Below are 21264 nucleotides of genomic sequence, written 5' to 3'. Positions count from 1 at the left end.
GACGAATCTTTGGGGACAAGAGGGGACAGGAGTGAAGGTTAAAGTGTGTGACAGGGGTGTGTCAGGTCAAGGTGAGGTCAGGTCAAGTTAACGTCTTTGATCTATACACTCCTCATTCCCACCCATCTCCAGACTCCACCTTGACCCAACCACCAGTTCCCAGAAGCTTATCATGACCTTAGCGACAGCCGGGTGTGTGTGTGTGTGTGTGTGTGTGTGTGTGTGTGTGTGTGTGTGTGTGTGTGTGTGTGTGTGTGTGTGTGTGTGTGTGTGTGTGTGTGTGTGTGTGTGTGTGTGTGTGTGTGTGTGTGTGTGAGAGAGAGAGAGAGAGAGAGAGTACGCACATCAGTACCACAGAGACAATGGATATTAAGCAGACTTCTTGATCAAGGGACGCAGTCAATGAATAGCATTGTTGAATAAGAGCTCATAGATCAGCAACTCAATAATAAATATGAGTAATGAAATCCTGCTCAGTTCTCGTGTATTATTGAATGACCTAAAATCTATCACATGTTTACCTAACTTTTCATTAATGGGACTTGGAACAGGTTGAGTGCACGGTTATGGGCACTATGGTACAACCCGCCGCCATCCCCATCAGCTTTGCCAACAAAGACGCCCACACAAAACCTCGCTAAAAAGAAGAAAAAAATGACTAAGAAGTGAATATAATTTGTGATAGATCATGTGACTAATTCATATTTTAGATAAAAGATGGACATTAACTGCTCTCTCTCTCTCTCTCTCTCTCTCTCTCTCTCTCTCTCTCTCTCTCTCTCTCTCTCTCTCTCTCTCTGCTGGACTTGTTTCCTATTATTTAATAATGAAGAAAATTACTTTTGTAAGTTTATTTGAAACACATCCATAAAAAAAAAAAACTTAACTTCCATTTCACTGTAAAAGTCAGGGGTTAACATTACTTGTTAAACTTAGCAATTAACCAGCATCCTCACTAGAATGTCGCAGTTACATTTTGTAACAAAAGGAAAGATGGAAAATAGAAAACAGTTGGGTGTGTAGACATCCTGGTAATAGGAAATGTGGGGTAGTAAAACTCTCTCTCTCTCTCTCTCTCTCTCTCTCTCTCTCTCTCTCTCTCTCTCTCTCTCTCTCATCATCATCATCATCATCATCATCATCATCATCATCATCATCATCATCATCATCTAAGTTTACATATATACAGTATAGTATGCGCCTGAAGCATAAGTCTTTGTTTCTATAATCAAACATGTATCTAATCAAAATGAGTGTTTTCTTACATCACAAAATGATCACTACAAGTCTCCACGATATTACATTTTTTATACTAACGCCAACATCCTGGTCACTCACACACAGGTAGAAGGCATTATTATTATTTGAACATTTCATCTTGATTTATGGATGTATTTCCACTTTTGGCAATTCAGTTCATCTCTATTTTCTAGTAAAACGTTTTTCCGTCCTGTATGACATTTTCTCCCTTCTTGGTAATTTATTGTATCTTAATCCTTATTCACTCAAGCACACATCCAGCGATAATTTTGGTCTATGTTTGGTGTCATAATACAGTGCCATGAAATATATGTAAGGGCAAAATGTCGAAAGGGAAAAATATTAAGAGGTAATGTGAGGCAAAAATGTCACCAGGCAAATATTCCTATACTCTCGATTCGGCATACTCCCAACTCATACATGTGCCGCAGCTATTACTATTATCAACGGTGTCATCCCATACCTGCCCTGAATACCAAAACAGGGGCTACATCCCACATCCCGCTTCATATACCAAGGCCAGACACATAGACACCGCTCTCTTTCCGAGGACAACGACAAGATCTGAGTAACTTATAGGTGTATTTCCATCCTTTATTCCATTTCTTTCTCTCTTTTCTCCCCAGCACTGCCTTACCGCGCTGGTCCAACCATTAATCAGCTTCATCATATCACCGTGGCACTGATTTTACACTTGTTCTTCGACACACTCGTTCTCTTCCTTCTCCGCCTCCTCCTCCTCCTCCTCCTCTTCCTCCAGTTCCTATTATAAACTTTCATTATAGTTGTCAGAGTGGAATCTCTCTCTTCCTTCCCGTCCGGACTCTCCACAGGGCCGAGATGCAATAAAACCCGAGTTCTCCGACATAATCCTTTCATAACGACTTGGAGAAATGAGAGAGAGAGAGAGAGAGAGAGAGAGAGAGAGAGAGAGAGAGAGAGAGAGAGAGAGAGAGAGATTATACATATTTAAGGGATGACGAAATGAAATAAGTTACGGATGGAAACAATCTACAATTCATGCATTCTAGATTGACAATATATTTTGTTGCAGGGCAGAAATGTCAGAGAGAGAGAGAGAGAGAGAGAGAGAGAGAGAGAGAGAGAGAGAGAGAGAGAGAGACGCGCGCACACACACACACACACACACACACACACACACACACACACACACACACACACACACACACACACACACACACACACACACACACACTTTCATACATACATGCATGAAATAAAACATGAATACACCTTCAAGAGATTCCACGACAATGTTTATTGCGTGGCGTTTAGAGGAAGAGCTCCAGCGCCTCAGACGCTATAAAAGTTGGAAGCAAAATAGCACACGAGGTCTTAACTGTATCGCCACAGCACAGCAATAATATCAAGTGTTGGTGACTGTTTGAGTAATGAAAGAATGAGGTAGAAAACCAACACGTTCTCTTTAGAGGAATATGTTATATATGAGAACCTATTTTCACTACTATTGACAGAGTAGAAATGAGGAAATTCTTTCTCTAAACGTCATGATGGAACCTGACAGATGAGTAAACAGCTGCTCCAGGAAGACGCTCAGGCTGAAACCCCAGTACTGAGGCTTATTCGCCTTTTTTTTTTTTTTTTTTTTTTTCCTAAGGAGAAAAGAATGATCTGTACAGCAAATTCTTGACTAGTCTGAGTATCTATGTATTTATCTTTTTGTTTATTTGCATCCCAATCATTGAATACTTACTATATTTGTATATAGATAAATTCATTCTTGCATACATACATACATACATACATACGTATTGTACATACTTACACATACACACACACACACACACACACACACACACACACACACACACGCGCGCGCGCGTATATTGCCACATATATCACCTAAATGAAGCACAGGCACTGGGAGGTAGCAAGACAGGAAGGGTTAAGAACACAGCCCCGTCACCTGTCCTCTCTCTTCTTGCTTCCCTCCCTCCCTCCATCCCTGTCCACCCCGCGCAGTTTCCCATCAGTGTTGTCTTTCTCCCTTACCTAACGAACATCTTTTCCCCTGCAGCAGACATTTACACATTCTCTCCCGTCCTGTGCCCATTTTTCCCCATGTGCACAGGTTTCTCTCCCGTCCTCTGCCCATTTTTTCCTTTTGTGTGTGTGTTTTGTGTGTGTTTCATTCTTTTTCCCATGCCCCTTCTCTCTATTTCTCTTTCTCTCTCATGGCGATTTGTCTTGTATGTCTCTGTGTGTGTGTGTGTGTGTGTGTGTGTGTGTGTGTGTGTGTGTGTGTGTGTAAAGTTGTTTATGTAATTAAACGAATTTGGCTAAAATTCGATCAATTCAGCGAGAATCGAAAGAATATGTTTGTGAAATTCTTAAATGCTGGTAGACTGACAAAGACAAGACGGGCGTGAAGGGTCATCGATGTGGCCTGAGGTGCTGAGGTGGTAGAGTGGTGGACGCGGCGCGCCGACCAGCGCACCCTTAGCAACAATAACATCAACAGCAGGAAATGAAGCCGATCTTGTCTGAGGGATCTGATGCTAATCTGATAAACTGATTGGTGCCTTGATCTCTTGGCGGCAGTGGCTCATTCGCTTCCCCGATGATGCATTGAAAGATAGATTGGCAAAACTACGTACATTTTATATTATGCACTGTTTTGAACAAATACATATACGTCAGTAGCAGATGAGGTTCAAAGGTTATTTCCACGTTAATCGTTCTCCGATGAACGTGTTATCAGTGCTAAATGAATTCTAGAAAGTTTAATAAAAGAATAGAATAAATTAATGATTCACCAAACAAAATTATGCACACGTGGCTAATATAGATAACCGTAATGCTCTTAATGACGGGGATGATTATTATTATTACTATTATTATTATTATTGTTGTTGTTGTTATTATAATAATAATAATAATAATAATAATAATAATAATAATAATAATAATAATAATAATAATAATAATAATAATAATAATAATAATAAGTTAAGACTGAAGAGATTTCCAGATGACAGGTAAAAAAAATGGAACAATGCATAAGACCTGAAACATGTAGTAAGATGTGGCAACGCTGTAACGCCCAGATGAACACAACCATAATCATAAGCTATCGTCATGTCCTCCTCATAAAACAAGGCACACTGCACAGAAGTAATCACAGAGAAGCTTCATAAACCAGTCCGAAGCAACTGTGACTTTGTATTCCATTTTTCTTGTCTTCATCCCGTCAATGTTTACCGAGAAGTCAGTCAGCCACACACCCGCTTCTTCCCTTCCGGAAAGTCAGTTGGATCGAGGTGCCGCAGCATACCTAGCGGGAAGGTTCATTATCCGCTTCGATGGAACCTAAAAGCGACCTTCCTGCCCGGCGCCTTCCTTCGGGACAGCAGGTCGAGAGATGAGGGGGAAGCAGCGAAGGAGTTTGTGGGAGGAGGAAGAGAGAGAAGGGGGTGATTATATAGTTTTATCTCCCTCCATCATCAAAGATCGCACTCACTCACGCCTTAATGGAACTCCTCCTTGCAGCTCCTTCACCTCGTCTCTCAACTCTCCTTCATTCCCTTTCCTCATCTTCCTCTCTCTCTCTCTCTCTCTCTCTCTCTCTCTCTCTCTCTCTCTCTCTCTCTCTCTCTCTCTCTCAACTTCCTCTTCCCTTCTCTCCACTTTTCCTCCTCGTTTATCAAAGCGTTTGTGTTTTCCCTTCTTCCATCTTCATTTCATAATCTCTCTCTCTCTCTCTCTCTCTCTCTCTCTCTCTCTCTCTCTCTCTCTCTCTCTCTCTCTCTCTCTTCGCAAAAGGGCAAGAGATCACTTTCGTAGTTCTACACTGAACTGGTTTTAATTTTGCAATATCGTGTGCAAGGTGACGGGATCGCGGCATCCATTTCCTTGCTTTAATCGCACTGAGTAGGCCGGGATAATATCAAGTTTGTTTGCACGTAAAAGGGAAATTATATCCATGTAACTCATCTTTCTATCGCATGTTTTTCTAACGTCGAAATAATAAAAGACGCGAAAGTAAGACATGTTTGGTCTCATTTTACTTTGCAAAGTGTAGTGATGAATTAGTGATTCGTAAAAAATTACATCTCTCTCTCTCTCTCTCTCTCTCTCTCTCTCTCTCTCTCTCTCTACCTAATTGTATTTACCTAATTGTAACTACGGAAAAGAGCTATCTCTCTCCATATCTATTAATGTCCAGCTCTTAAAATCTCTCTCTCTCTCTCCATGCTTCCACCCTCTGTGTGTGTGTGTGTGTGTGTGTGTGTGTGTGTGTGTTTGTAAGTACCTTTCAGAAAAAGGATTATCGTAGTTCAGTCAGAATCATGGGTTACAAAGGGAATAAATTAATCAATGATGCGCACGTGCGCGCACACACACACACACACACACACACACACACACACACACACACACACACACACACACCGGATGCGAGTGTTTCAAATTCGCCAGTTATAAATTTACGATCAGGAGTTAAAAAAAGAAAGAAAAAAATTTAATGGTATTTTAGCTCCCTAATAGAACATTTATCTGATTTACTAAAGAGGACTTCAGTTCTTTCGATGGCGATATTCGAACTGCCACACTTTGCTCTCGTAAGGTTTCATGTTACTGGTTAATCGGCAAGCTTAGATAAAGAGCTGAGCGACGAATGAACTCAAACTCTACATGTGTCGACTACTCCATCACTGAAATCATGTATTCTATCATCAGACCTACTTTCCACTGTTACATAATTATGTTTGATCGGGTCTTCACAGATTTTCCTTTGTGGAAGAATATTTTCTTTGGAGTATCAATAAAACTATGAAATTGCGATGGTAATTCTTTTAACAATCTCTCTCTCTCTCTCTCTCTCTCTCTCTCTCTCTCTATATATATATATATATATATATATATATATATATATATATATATATATATATATATATATATATATATATATATATATATATATATATATATATATATATATATATATATATATATATATATATATATATATATATATATATATATATATATATATATATATATATATATATATATATATATATATATATATATATATATATATATATATATATATATATATATATATATATATATACCTCTGCAGACAGTCGTGACCAATATCCTGCATCACTTTGAATACAAAAAATCATTATGATATCCCCTTTACTATTTATATAGTTTATATTCTTCCCCTGCACACTAATACTATTGTTATTACTACTACTACTACTACTACTACTACTTCAAACTCCTATAGCACCTCACCTCACCTCACCTCACTAGAAAGATTAACGTGACCTCAACTTGGTGGCATTAGCTATGACTTGTCTCCCCCTTCTCCCTCGCCTTCGTCTTCTACCTGCCACTCCTTCCTTCCTCCCTTCCTGCTCATCCCCTAATAATCTTCCTGTGCGTTTTTAGGACCACATAGACTGCTGTTTTACTCCTCTTATTGCATTTTCTTCTCTTTTCAACACATTTCATCCAACTGTATATCATATCTACCTCTCTTTCGAATTAATTAATTAGAAAAATACACAATCATTACAATGGAAAAATGAATGCAAAGGAAGGTTTGGGTCAAGTAGAAATGAAATGTAGAAAGGTATAAAGGAAGTACAGGTAAGCAGAAATATTGGTTCATTTACCTATTTGTTATTCTATTCATATATTAATCCTTTATTCATTTGCCTTTATTTATTTGAGAGAGAGAGAGAGAGTGTGTGTGTGTGTGTGTGTGTGTGTGTGTGTGTGTGTGTGTGTGTGTGTGTGTGTGTGTGTGTGTGTGTGTGTGTTGTGATAAAGTAGTAGTAGTAGTAGTAGTAGTAGCAGCAGTAGTGCAGCAGCAGCAGCAGCAGCAGCAGCAGTAGCAGCAGCAGCAGCAGCAGCAGCAGCAGCAGCAGCAGCAGCAGCAGCAGCAGCAGCAGCAGCAGCAGCAGCAGCAGCAGCAGCAGCAGCAGCAGTGCAGCAGCAGCAGCAGCAGCAGCAGCAGCAGCAGCAGCAGCAGCAGCAGCAGCAGCAGCAGTGGTGTGTGGTTAGCAGCAGCAGCAGCAGCAGCAGTAGCAGCAGCAGCAGCAGTAGCAGTAGCACCAGTAGCAGTAGTAGTAGCAGCAGCAGCATCAGTAGTAGTAACGGTATAATGGGAACAGGTATATGGGTATTAGCAGTGGCAATAACATAAACGTATAACCGCTGAAAAAAACTTGAGACATATCATAGATGAGTCAACAAGTCCTTTTGTAGTGTAGGTTATGAACGTTATTAAAAAGCAACAATAGAAGACTAATCATCGTTATTGTCATCGTCATTAACACTGAAATAGCTTTTGAATAAATTTGTATATGAAAAAATATCAATTTAAGGTATAACGCTTCCACATATCTTCCATGCGAACATTTTTTTAAGTGTTTTGTTTGTTACGAAAGGATAACTATACTATAATGAAAAGATGGTTTGGGCAAAGCTAAACAGCTGAGCTTGTTTTACGTATAATTTGTATAACATAGTAAATGATTTATAAACTGATTCTAAGAAATGTATTCATATTGTCGATACACTTTGCTTCAGCTTTGTAATTGCACATTTAAACAATAAAACTGATATATGAAAGGAAGCGACAGTACAGAATGAGGAAGTAGGGATGGCGGCGGTTAAGGTGGGGAGGTGAGTGCTTAGGACCGCGTGACCTGACTTTCCAACGTTTTTGCCCATCCCTTTCCGGTTGCCTCTACGTGACTTCTTCCGCGTGACATGATTGGCTGGTGAGTGAAGTGAGATATTGGTTGGAAATCAGGACACCAGTAAAATGACGAGGAAACAAGTAGTCCCCACCCATCTCATCCAAAACTGGTTCCGATTTGCTGGCCATAATTAGTGAAAGATTGTCCACGCTATAAATCTTGTTTCAGGCGGGCAGAGAAGGTAGTAGAGAGCAAACTGTGAGGCAGTAGCCATCATTCCTCGCAGGAGCAGCAAGGCGTACTGTCGTGGAAGGTAAGTGCTGGTATGGGTGGTAGTGGAAGTGACGATGTGAGAAGCTGATTTGTATGAGGTGATAGATTTTTGTGCCACAACTTCGTCTGGTAGGGAGTTCTATATACTGGAGCACCGTAGTGAGAAGAATATCCTCCTGGCCTCTATTGAACTGTGGGTGATCTGAATTTTGAATCTGTGTCCATGGTAAGTATTTCCTCAGGCGAGATACCACACTTTGTGGAAAATTTTCCAGTATTTGAGGTCAACACGCAGCAGTCGCCCCTGGACTGAGTATAGTTAATCATCACACGGGTACTTCCCCAAAATATTCCATAGACCTGTTCCTAATATAACAACGCATATTCATAGCTTATATAACGTTACTAATACTATTATTTGTTAGTGAAGGCGTTGAACATACAAAAAAGCAGCAGTACTGCGGTTACAGCTTAAGTCGATATATGGGTCAGGTTAGATATGCATCCCTGAAGGGGAATCCAGGTTAGGTCAGTATCCTTTAATAAGGAGATCCGTCCAGGGACCGCAGTCCCCTGGTAAGCTGGAGGGCAGAGCCCTCCGTTGTATGACTTACACAGATGGCCAGGGGTGGTCAGCCCGAGGACTTTGCTTAGCTAGCCACACGGGAAATCCCCCTGGGCGGTTAGATGAATACACTTGTAAGGTTATGGAAAGTTTTTTTTTTGACTCGAAGGAAATCTGCCAAAGGCAACAGAACATTATGAAAAAAAAGGAACACTGGTTATTTATGAAGAAACATCCCTAGCCTCGTTTATGATTTTTAAGATATATGCATCACCGAAATTTCACTAGTTTACCTCCCCTACCCGAAAATTTTGCGTCCCCCGTACGTCCATAAGCATGTTAGAGAGATATTGGGGATTATAGTTTAATAAAAATATATTTTACGCATAGGCGTATCATTGTCAGTTGTATACAACTATGGGGAATTTAACCGGGTTAGACTTTTAATCTATATTTTTTATAGATATGTAGCTTCAAAATCCAGTAATAATGTCCATAGAAAGCCATGTTAGTGCTGTTAACGTGTTATATCCATGTCATTAACAATTTTCTTTTCCACAGATGTTTCACTACCACATTCAACAAATGCACAGCTTGCCTGAAGACGGTCGTATCCAGCTTTCATCATTCCCTGCAGGTTGTGCAAGCTTCTATCCAAGGACGCTGAGCTGCTTGATGAAGTAAGGTTATGCATTGTTTATGTGGATCACTATTGTCGTAAACTAAACTAATCGCTGATCAGAGATCCATTTAGAAATCTGATAAAGTTTTATCTTAATTATGTCCCCTGTGCAATCATTTGATAACGAGATTACAAAATAAGGTTACTTTGGTTAATTTGATTTTTTTACTTGTTAGTGCTGCAGCCAACAATGGAACCATTCAGATCTTTTGATACACGGGTGATTTCTGTGCTATATTCTATGGTAAACATTTGGTGTAGGTGCTTCATCTGGCGTGATGGCGAGTCGTTTGTTGAGACTCTATCTACCATTCTTTTAAAGAACGAATCCCTTCGCACTTGAAAAGATTGTGTACAGTGTACCAAAGATTGTATATAAAGACAATGAAGCACTTTACTAAGTGATAGTGGTAGTTGGAGTAATCCGCCATTGCTGCGTCCATACTTGCAAGGCGTTGGGAGGTTACGGTACCTGGCACGGAAATTAATTATGAATAAACTGACCACAAAAAAAAATAATGAAGCGTAGTTATGAGAGGTTTTTGGTTCTGTAAAAATTATTCTATTATCAACGAGGGGTGAATGTATGACCGGGATGTTGCAGTTAACAATAATCACATGGGGACAGATGTTTGTGTCTCGGACTGATTCTATAATAGTTTGAATCACCGGGTAACAAACGTCTTACCTCGCGTGAATTTTTCGGAGCAGTGCGTTTCCTGTCTAGAAGTATTTAGTTAGATTATAAGATGTACTGATGTCACTTCTGCTGAGGCCTGGCGCCCCTGCCTCGGCTTGACTAGTAAACAGTCACCGGGACATAGGCACCTGTTCTTAGCAGTCTTCATCTACTGTGCATATCCAGATGCAACATCTCGCACATTCTCCACGCTCTTCTCAAATGTCACGTTTTGCTGCATGACTCGCATTATCTGAACTTATCTTATATTCACTTTATCTTAGCTTACAATAGATTGTCATTCATTCTACTCTTGACCCAATTTGCATAAATTATTATTCTATTACTATTATTTTCTAATTTCATCTCATTCTTTTCTCTTGCTCAGTCCTGCGTGCGTCATGTCTTTATTGCTACTTTCATTCTCCTTTTATTTAGTATTTCTTCTCTCCCCGCTCATAGTAAAATAATTTGCACATCATGCTGATTATTATTTTGCATTTTTCAAAGTTGAATATGCATCTCTCAAATTTAACCAACAGTAAGTTTTGTTTTGCTATGAGGTTTGATGTCTATACTTTGGTCTGGCTGTGTAGAACAAGTCACCGGGTCATAGGCATCAATCCTGATCAGCATCTTGTCTACGTGTTTTATCCTTAACAACTACGTAAATACTTGTTTATTATAGCCAACTCTTAATAATAATGATAGTAATTTATTTTGTGCTATGAGGTTTGATGTCTATACCTTGGTTACTGTGTAAAGCGAGTCACCGGGTCATAGGCACCAATCCTGATCAGCAGCTCTTCTACGTGTTGTACTTACCTCCGATTGCCTTGTAACTATTGTTTCAGCTTGATGGCTAGGAGATATATGGGATGGGTTTCTAGTCCCTATTGTAGGGAATGGTTTTGTTTACAATGTTTTTTTCAATATTCAGTAATTTTAGCTCTTTAGAAGTATAGGTAGATTGAAGAAACTGGTATTTTGTAGGAAGTGGGTGTCATTTTGATGTGAGTGTAATGTGGCAGCTAACAGGTGGGTTAAGGTGTCTGCGTCCAGGCCCGATTCCTTAATCAAGTGGAATCACCAAGTCGCCGACACCTTGACTTGCTTCTTAAACTGCAGCAGGGAACCAATATAATGTTTCTGGGTATAGGTCAATGAGCTGTAGTGGTAGAGTACTGTGCCTTGTTTAATTTGTAAGGTTTTGTATGATTTTTCTTGTTTGTTCAAAGAAGTTATAAGTTACTATGAATCATTAGTGTGGTCCATCAACCATGGAGAGGCAGAAAGTACACCTATTGCTATTGGATGGTGAGGTTCCTACATGCCGGTCTGACTGCTTGTTACTTATTAGTCACCGGGTAATAGAAACCTTACTAATCAACAGCTTGTGACTAATCAACAGCTTGTGACATTATTCTGAGTTTTCTCCATTTTCTGTGGAAAGTAGATCAGGATAAAGACTTCGGGACAATACTCTGCAAAGGTTTCTGGAAAATGTGATGAGCTGGTTAGGGAAGATGCTTGTTCTGGAGGATTTTGTGTTAAAAAGATCACCTGGATACAAGTGTCTTCTTTGCCAGCATATTCCAGCAACACATGTTTCGTTTTCATCAAAACTTGTCTGCTGCAACACGGGCAAGAGAGGATTACAGCTTGGTATGCCATGGTTGTAAGTAAGTCACCGGGTTATAATCCTCTTTCTGAACCTGACTGTATTTTCTCCAGTGAAATGTGAAATTCTGCAGAGGGAACATTTTGTTTAGGATGTAATCGTTAGTTTGTTTTTCTGCATTTATTGTTTGCCTGCTGGTACACAGGTAAGACAGGTGATTATAGCTTGGCTTGATTGTGGTAAGAGAATCACCGGGTTATAATCGCCTATCTCTACCTGTTTTTGTTCTGCTCTCCAGTTATAAACTATGAAGATCACCAGAACATCAGCGCTTAGAGAAAGAACTGCATGTTTAGGACATAACATTGCCATAAGTTTTTCTGTATTATAGTATAGTTGGTCATACTCCCATGAGGTCCATTTGACGATGCTAAGGCTGGCAGCAAGATTAACCACGTAACACTCTAGAATATAAAAACGTGACTACATCCTCTCGAAACATTTATTGAGGAGATTGAGCGAAGACCGCTTCTCGAATGTTCAATGGTTATTTTACTATAGCTTAAAACTAAGTTATGTTGCCCAATGTTTTGCATGTTTCAAGGAGTGGCAACATCCATGTTGTGCTATCCTACACTTAATTACTTTGGAATGTTGACTACAATGCTAATGTCACCTTTTTCTAGTTGGCTAATACTTAACCTGGTTGTTTTTTACATTAACATGCATATTTTTCTCCATTTTACATTTTTTTTTCCATAACAATGCAAGAATGGGAGGTGAGCGTAGCTAGGGAATAGCGAAAATCACAGACAATGAAAAGAAAAAATATGTAGATAGTACGTGAGGCAAAAAGAAAAGATAAATTAGATTTAAGAGAAGTGGTAGATTTTAAGGGAGTCTGGCATCGTAAACTCAGTTTTCTATGCTACCTAGGTATACCACTAGAGAATGTGAATGGATTTAATTATTCCGATATGAAGCCATTAATGGTATATGCCTCATTCAATATCCATTTTATTTTCTTACTTGTTAAACCCTGATGACCAGGTGCCACTACTTCAATTTCATGTCTGAAATTCTTCAGCAGAATATCTCCAGCTCTTCGATCCATTCTCCATACGATCGTTTTTACCTTTACTACCCCACCCCCTCGCTTTAATTAGATCTTGCATGCATTTTTTTTTATCGTCTTTAGCTAGTGTACAGACTCGTTTTAGAACCACCTCGGCATCTTTCTGGGATTTAGAAATTAGGATCCTATTTGGTCTTTGCCCTTCACCTATGAATTCACTTACCCTGTTATATTCTACTTCATTAAACAGGCAAACTACCTCAATTTGCAGTACGTTCCTGCCATTTTATTTGCTTACAATCTCTTTGAACCCTTTCTCACTTAACTCATTTGCTAGCCTTCTTTTCATTAATCCCAACGACGATGCATCTATATAAGTTTATCAACATGGCCTTCAACTCGATTGTTTCTCCAATTTTTCTACTCCTGGAATTACTCATCCCTTTCCTTATTTTCCATGCGTCTTATTTGAGTTTTGACACTTTCTATCACTTTCTAACTGCATTTCTTAATTTGGATTTCTTGGCTCCACTTTCGGTTCTATCCCTATATTTCTTTAAATACACTGGTTTACCTGGGTATGTCTTCCTGTGTTAATTCTAGGACCAACATCTTTCTTTGCACAGGTTTGTTTACTTCCGTCTCCAGCCCTGAAGAAGTTTCACTTTTGTATTCTCCCGCCACTGACGTCACGAGGTAAACAATTCACTCGGTTCGGTCCGGCTCACTTTTTCTTTAATTTTTCTCTAATTTCCACCTTGCAAGAAACGTGTACTGGTCCTAGGTAGTCTTCCTCCATTATAACCTAACATTTTGGAACTGCAGGGAGGCTTGATACAAGTGTAAGAAAAGAAAAATGATGGCGACTTCAAAGGCAAAGAATATTTCCCTGGAGGGAAATTATGGAATGAAAGTTCTCATAGCAGATGCTCTGTAACGCAGAGGATATGAGGATGAGAATTTCTCGTATGGGTCTATAATATACCAACAGACCTCCGTGATCTAGTCAATGACAAGTTACCGTTGGTGAGACGTGGCTTGTGGATTGTTGAAGTGAATATGGTGCTCTTCATCTGGCAACACTAGATCAGCTGACTCCCCGCCAAACCCAAGATGTCGCAGTATATAAGAAAACTGTACACAATTATATTCGTCAGGGAAGGAACGAGAGTTCTGCTTGGATACAAGAAGCGAGGATTTGGCCAAGGAAGATGGAATGGATTCGGAGGCAAGGTGGAGTCCGGTGAAACAGTAAAGGAAGGCGCCGTCAGGTATGTCGATGTGTTTGTGATGAAGCCAGGGAAGGAGTCTACCGGCGGGTAGCGGTTTAGTCTATTTACATGAGAATGATAGCTTCCTTGCTTTATCCCATAGGAAATTTTGGATGTAATATGTAGCACGTGCTCCTATAACTACTGCTGCTGTTGTGATTTTTTTTTTTTTTATCCCATTAACTAAAATGTGATTTGTTTCCGTGGTTGTCATGTCTTATTTTATTGAATAATAATAGGGTGATGAGGCGAAGACACTAGCCTCTTCTGTGTGGTTAATACCAACTTGCCAGCTAGAATTGGTAAACAATACGGAACCTAAAGGGTGGTTCTAGCTTCCTTGGTAAATAGTAAAAGGAATCGCGCGGCCTGCTGTTCTTGTGTTCCCTGCCATCTTGACGTTGATCCAGCTGCTATAAAGCACCAAGAGTGAGATAATTTACTAACCTAATCCCCCTCTCTCTCTCTCTCTCTCTCTCTCTCTCTCTCTCAATTATACCTGTCGTGTAATTATTAACGTCGGTTGAAGACGCTGTTAATGTGAGTATTAACCTCTTGAAATAAGGGGAATGATAATTTAATGCTACTACTACTACTACTACTACTACTACTACTGTGTTTAGTGTTTGGGCAGTTGTAACCACAGTTATCTCACTCGTACAGCAAGGTGTCACGTACGCCACACACACACACACACACACACACACACACACACACACACACAGAGGCTGTGGCATAGTGGATAAGGTGGTGAGCGTGGGATGCGGCAGATGTCCACGCGTAGGTTCGAATCCCACCACGTACAGCCTTAAAACACTTTGCCATTTGTCGAGTGGTTTAAAGTTACCTACATATCACCATGATACCCAGGTTCTAGGTGGTTACACTCAAGATGAGCTTGGGCGGTGATATGGGCCCTAATATGGGTACCACTATAAATAAAATTGCCTGCGCCATTAGTGGGCGGAAGCTGAACATCGCTTCCCATACACTCTCCAAGTGTGCCTACAGGCGGTATATGCCTTACCTTATGATTCATGTTTATCTCATAACATGTAATCTCTCTCTCTCTCTCTCTCTCTCTCTCATAGATGCAGATGTTGATGGCAGATTCATAAATATTGTATGCACAACGAGAAAAATACCAATGGAAATGTGGATCATCATTATCTATGTGGCTTATCTAAATTATTCTAATGAGAGAAGATATTGCTTAAGAATGTAGGAACAATATCGAAGATCGCACACCACCACTCTATCCAGATAATGTTCTTCCCCAGTTCCTCGCCGTGCGCAATACACAACTGTCTGGTTAGCGTCTTAACAATGTTGTCAAGGTCTGACAGTGGGTTATCATGCACGTCATGTTCCTGGCATTGGCAGCCTTGGGCTGTTAATGTTAGCTGAACAACACGAGAACGATCTTCATGGTAAAGGAAGCCTTCTTGTTTAAGATTTTTTTTTTTTTTATCTATTTACTTATTTATTCATTTTGTTGGAACCTGGATTGAACCAATGTGGGAATCTTGTCTCCTCTCCTTTCTCTCACTTCAGCGGCAAAAGCAAACGAACGAACGAACACACACACACACACACACACACACACACACACACACACACACACACACACACACACACACACACACACACTCAAAACATAGTGACAAATACCCCGAAGGTGGTTTGACCATCTAAAAATTCTAGAGTTTCCAGTTAACACTGCCTTTCATCTCTCTCTCTCTCTCTCTCTCTCTCTCTCTCTCTCTCTCTCTCTCTCTCTCTCTCTGTGTGTGTGTGTCCCCACCCATCTATTTTAGTACAGTGATCAGTGATCAGCGCAGATCGTAGGCGGCGGCGGTGTCTCGGGTGCCGTGCATAGGGCAAGGCAACCCTGGGAGAACGTGGTCAGTAGAGTAGTACCTCTATGCTGTAATATGTGGAGCGAAGATGACGCTGTACTGTTCGTTGGTCTTCGGGAATTTCACTAAACTAATCCCATCTCTCGCCATGTAGCTCGTGTTTTGTTTTTACTTATTATTTTTTTTTATATACTTCAAGAATGTGATCTAGGGAAGAGTGATAATTTAAGATCCCGTGCAGTTGCGCAGGTAAACCAGATGGCAGAGCACATACCCATATTACACAATATGGGTACGTGTTAAAGGAAAGCGAGAGAAGGGAATGAGGAAGGAATCTGTGATGCATGTTAAACTACTCTGAAGAACAAGTTCGGTATGTAAAGCAAGGACGTTGTTTGAATCATATATATACTGTATGTGACTGTCCTTAACCTCTCAGCCTTCTTCGTCATCCCGTGTGTGTGTCCAACTTCCTGACTGCTAATCATGCTCTGCTGGAAAACATGACAGTTGTTCTAGTGACGCGACACATATGGAGAGAGAGAGAGAGAGAGTACTGTAGGATGGACGGCTGTGTTGTGTTGCGAGGAGAGGAGGTTAGTGGGTCACGAGGCTGCTCTGGGTTACCTTCCTTACCTTCGTATATTTCCTTTCCTCCTGCTACTCTCCCTTCCCACTCCTTTCTTGCTCTCCATTCATTGCTCATATAGGCCTCGCTCTCTCATCTTGCTGGATAATAGTACAAATCCTTCAGTATTGTTCCTGTTGGCTGCTTCCACCCTTCCTCATCAAATCGTACTTATCACGAGGAAAAGTTAGCAGGACAATTTTAGAAACAAACCCTCAGCAATATGTCGTGTGCATGAAAAATGTAGCTATGACTGAAGTCCTTTTGCTCACACACACACACACACACACACACACACACACACACACACACACACACACACACACACACACACACACACATCACTCGCCATTCACCACTCACTGACGCACCTCAATCCGTCACAGTCAGCATACAACGCAACACGTTCGCACGGTCAAACACATCGTATATATACACATCACATTAGCTGGACGTATTAGTTAGGCACCTCACGAAACTAAACATTCACTTCTACGTAAAATAAATCAAAAGTAGCAAACCCAGAGAGAGAGAGAGAGAGAGAGAGAGAGAGAGAGAGAGAGAGAGAGAGAGAGAGAGAAAGTCAGTCGGACTAACCACAGGAGGTAATTACTAATCCACCTGACGTTGAAAGGTGAGCAGGCGGGAAAGAGTGGGTAACTCCTGCCGCACACTTTATGCTCCCTACTTTCTTGTTCCCTGTTGAAGACCAGCATTGTGGGAACCGTTATCTTTAGACGGTGTGTTCTCTCATCTTGACTGTTTTACCAGTCCACAAAGGTGTTTAGTAATGCTCTGGTTTTTTTTTTTTTTTTTTTTTTTCACTAGAATCATCAAAACACCGTTGACAGTCTCAAAAACTTCCATTAGTGACTGAAGACTAGTCAAGATAAGACACCGAAAGGTGAGAGAATTAGGTCCTGATCAGCAGATGTATATTGCGTGTGAGAAATGCTGGCCAAGGACTCGTTAAGGCAACCTGGTCACATTTGATTATGTATATTGACTGGTATAGCGTCCCGTCACTTCTTTAGGTTTCTCAGCGAATGTGATAATTTATGGGTTCCATTTTATAGTATAGGAGTTATTGCCCATGTTATTTAACACACACACACACACACACCTTTACAAGCCAGAGGACCGGGGTTCGATTCCCCGGCCGGGTGGAGATATTTGGGTGTGTCTCCTTTCACGTGTAGCCCCTATTCACCTAGCAGTGAGTAGGTAAGGGATGTAAATCGAGGAGTTGTGACCTTGTTGTCCCGGTGTGTGGTGTGTGCCTGGTCTCAGGCCTATCCGAAGATCGGTTCCGTAGGGTAACGTCTGGCTGTCTCGTCAGAGACTGCAGCAGATCAGTGAAACACACACACACACACACACACACACACACACACACACACACACACACACACACACACACACACACACACACACACACGCGCGCGCACACACACACTATACTGCGTAGTGTAGTGTTTTTTTTTTTACATTACAAGGGCACTGGCCAAGGGCAAACAAAGTGTTGGAAAAAAATCCGCTGGTTGCCAGGCCCTGTTAAGAAAGTAGAAAGAGAAAAACAAAAAAATCTAAAAGGAGGGTCCAGTTAACGTAAGAGGTGTCTTGACACTCCTCTTTTGAAAGAGTTTAAGTCATAGGCAGGTGGAAATACAGACACAGGTAGAGAGTTCCAGAGTTTACCAGTGTAGGGAATGAAGGAGTGAAGATACTGGTTAACTCTTGCATTAGGCGATTGTGAATCGAGTGGTTAGCACGCTCGATTCACAATCGAGAGGCCCGGTTTCGAGTCTCGGCGAGGCAAATGGGTAAGCCTCGTAATGTGTGGTCCCTGTTCACCTAGCAGTAAATGGGTACGGGATGTAACTCGAGGGGTTGTGGCCTCACTTTCCCGGTGTGTGGAGTGTGTTGTGGTCTCAGTCCTACCCGAAGATCGGTCTATGAGCTCTGAGCTCGCTCCGTAATGGGAAGACTGGCTGGGTGACCAGCAGACGATCGTGGTGGTGAATTACACACACATTGGACGCTCTATAATATTTAGAAGATACTTGCCAAATCAGTGTATAAGTCTATGAAGTGCACAATCAATATAAGTAACTAATTAGGTTGATCTTTCAGTATAATTGGCCAAATCTGAGGACGCGGAACCACTTGTCAAAACCATTGCCCTAGAATACCGGTGTCATCGATATGATATGGAATAATCTTCCGCAGAATTCACGAAAGTACATCAAGGATAATAACATGAAAACTACATATATACGGAATATTATCTAACAAAAAATGTGTGTGTGTGTGTGTGTGTGTGTGTGTATTATTACAGGGTTGGAGCGTTGTTCATAGTCACCTGTGTGTAATTCACCACGGTCGTCTGCTGGTCACCCAGCCAGTCTTTTCCCCATTACGGAGCGAGCTCGGAGGTCATAGACCGATCTTCGGGTAGAACTGAGACCACAACACACTCCACACACCGGAAAAGCGAGGCCACAACCCCTCGAGTTACATCCCGTACCGATTTACTGCTAGGTGAACAGGGGCCACACATTAAGAGGCTTGCCCATTTTGCCTCGCTGTCTCCGGGACTCGAACCCGGACCCTCTCGATTGTGAGTCGAGTGTGCTAACCACTACACTACGCGGTGTGTGAGTGTGTGTGTTCCGCTCTGAAAACACAGCACTAACGAACGCATTATTCACATCCTGTTATCATGCCATCTAATAATTGTGTGTTGTGTAAGTTGTCCCGGTATCCTGCTGAGGCGTCATTGCAAGAAACGTACACTCATCACTGAAGCAGACTGCCTGCACCTGTGTCCGCATTGTTGATACGTGCCACTTTCTTCTTCATTGAGAGGACCAGTAAGAGGGAGTGGGAGAGGCAATAAGTAGTATGTTGTTTGTTATACGCTTAGCAATACTGGTGAAAACACGGTCAGCAGAAGAGTTTGTAGGTTTGTGTGGAATCTAATGCATTTGGTTCCTTTCGAAAAATGGATATGTAGATAATCGATCTTTTAGATGTTAAAAATGATAATGAGAGACTTATGAATATGATCTTTTAATTAGTGTTACTCCAAAAGGGATTGCGTGAAAGATAGAAGGTGCAGTAAGCAGCAGCAGCAGGTTTTATTTTCACTATCATACATTTTCATACACATGCAGTTGCATTCGATCTGGTGTGGGTCAAAACAATAATGTGGTGACGTCTTCATCACAGAACTGTCCATCTCATATCATCAGTTGTCTCTCCAAGCAGTCAGCGCCACGGCATGTCAACTTGCCAGACCACTCAGATTTTTTTTTTTTCTTTTTCAAGCTTAGCATGTATATGAGTTTGTTTAGGTATTTAACTATTCATATTTTTGCAGCATGGAATCAAACACGTAATGATCCGTTTTTGTATAACTGAACACACACACACACACACACACACACACACACACACTGGTGATGTGCATTCCACTAATCTATTATTGAATTGGGAAAACTAGTTCTGCGCATACTAATCTTGTGTGTGTGTGTGTGTGTGTGTGTGTGTGTGTGTGTGTCATACAGGTATGAACCTTTTAGTGGCCAGCTATCAATGACAACCAAACTATATTTTGTGTTTGGAGTAAACCCTGACTAGGGTAACAATTGCACTTCGGCAGGGAGTTGAAGGAAGAGGCTGGTATTGATGTGCCTCACCAAGATGTGGAAAAAGTGGCTGATCTTGAGTTTACCTTCGAGGGAGAGAAGACACTCATGCATGTGCACGTCTTTCTCGTCAAAGCCTTCACCGGGACGCCCACAGAGAGTGAAGGTATGTTGGAAAAACAGTGAAAGCAAGAATGTAAGATATTTTTTTTTTTTTTTAAGTTGGTAATACCGACTGCTTCTACCTCCATATATTGATTAAGCATCGTATACGATTTCACGATTTTTTCTTTCATTCCGTCAGAGATGAGGCCACGTTGGTTTTCCATGGAAGAGCTGCCGTTCTCAGACATGTGGCCGGACGATCCCATGTGGCTTCCAGTGGTACTGCGTGGAGGGAAGGTGCGGGCCGCCTTTCACTTCCGTGGCCACAACGATATCCTCTCGCAGCGCATTGAGGAAGTGGATGCCTTTGCCTAAACGTGTTGGTTGGCTGTGTGGAAACTGAACAACATTCGAGTAATGAATGCATTGTTCATTATTATTGTTATTATTATTATTATTATTATTATTATTATTTTCATTATTTTCATTATTTTCATTACCATAGCCAGTCGGTAATTCTATGGTGAAATAAAAATTTCCCGTGCACAAAATGTTGCCATGAGTCACTCTTAGTAAAGAATAATTACAAGCTTTTTTTTTTCTCCTGCAAGCGGGAAGAGGTGTGAATAGCAGTTTCTTGTATACATAATCTCGTGAAAGTGGGTAGCATGAGTTGTATAATCCACCTCTACTGAAATTATTCACACACGTTTTAAAAATCGAACTTGCATCCGTTCTGCTTAACTTGAACCAACTACACGTTATTATGTAGTAGTTTTGAATAGAATGGACTGGTGTTGATTCAACTCTCTCTCTCTCTCTCTCTCTCTCTCTCTCTCTCTCTCTATATATATATATATATATATATATATATATATATATATATATATAT

The 21264-nt window shown here is 40.8% G+C and overlaps 1 protein-coding gene across 2 annotated transcripts; it reads left to right on the top strand.

Moving 5' to 3' along the window:
- The first annotated feature begins 9386 nt into the window (after positions 1-9386).
- Positions 9387-20961, top strand: LOC123518368 (7,8-dihydro-8-oxoguanine triphosphatase-like). 2 transcript variants are annotated; one of them, XM_045279147.1, is made up of 3 exons: positions 9387-9482; positions 20282-20433; positions 20572-20961. In XM_045279147.1, exons 1-3 carry the CDS (start codon positions 9388-9390, stop codon positions 20745-20747), a joined length of 423 nt encoding a protein of 140 aa, XP_045135082.1. In that variant the 5' UTR covers position 9387; the 3' UTR covers positions 20748-20961. The 2 variants fall into 2 exon arrangements, with proteins under 2 accessions (XP_045135082.1, XP_045135081.1); XM_045279146.1 differs by lacking the exon at positions 9387-9482 and adding an exon at positions 13924-14130.
- Positions 20962-21264: the final 303 nt, after the last annotated feature.

The sequence above is a fragment of the Portunus trituberculatus genome, chromosome 43 (genome assembly GCF_017591435.1).
Source record: "Portunus trituberculatus isolate SZX2019 chromosome 43, ASM1759143v1, whole genome shotgun sequence".
Classification (NCBI taxonomy): Eukaryota; Metazoa; Arthropoda; class Malacostraca; order Decapoda; family Portunidae; genus Portunus; species Portunus trituberculatus.
The sequence above is the reverse complement of the archived record's forward strand: the minus strand, read 5'-3'. Positions and strand labels throughout refer to the sequence as shown.

Coding starts and splice junctions, on each gene's coding strand:
- LOC123518368 (XM_045279146.1), top strand. CDS start 13,973: ATGTCGCAGTATATAAGAAAACTGTACACAATTATATTCGTCAGGGAA. Junction 14,131..20,281: donor GTAAAGGAAGGCGCCGTCAG/GTATGTCGATGT, acceptor GCACTTCGGCAG/GGAGTTGAAGGAAGAGGCTG. Junction 20,434..20,571: donor GACGCCCACAGAGAGTGAAG/GTATGTTGGAAA, acceptor TCATTCCGTCAG/AGATGAGGCCACGTTGGTTT.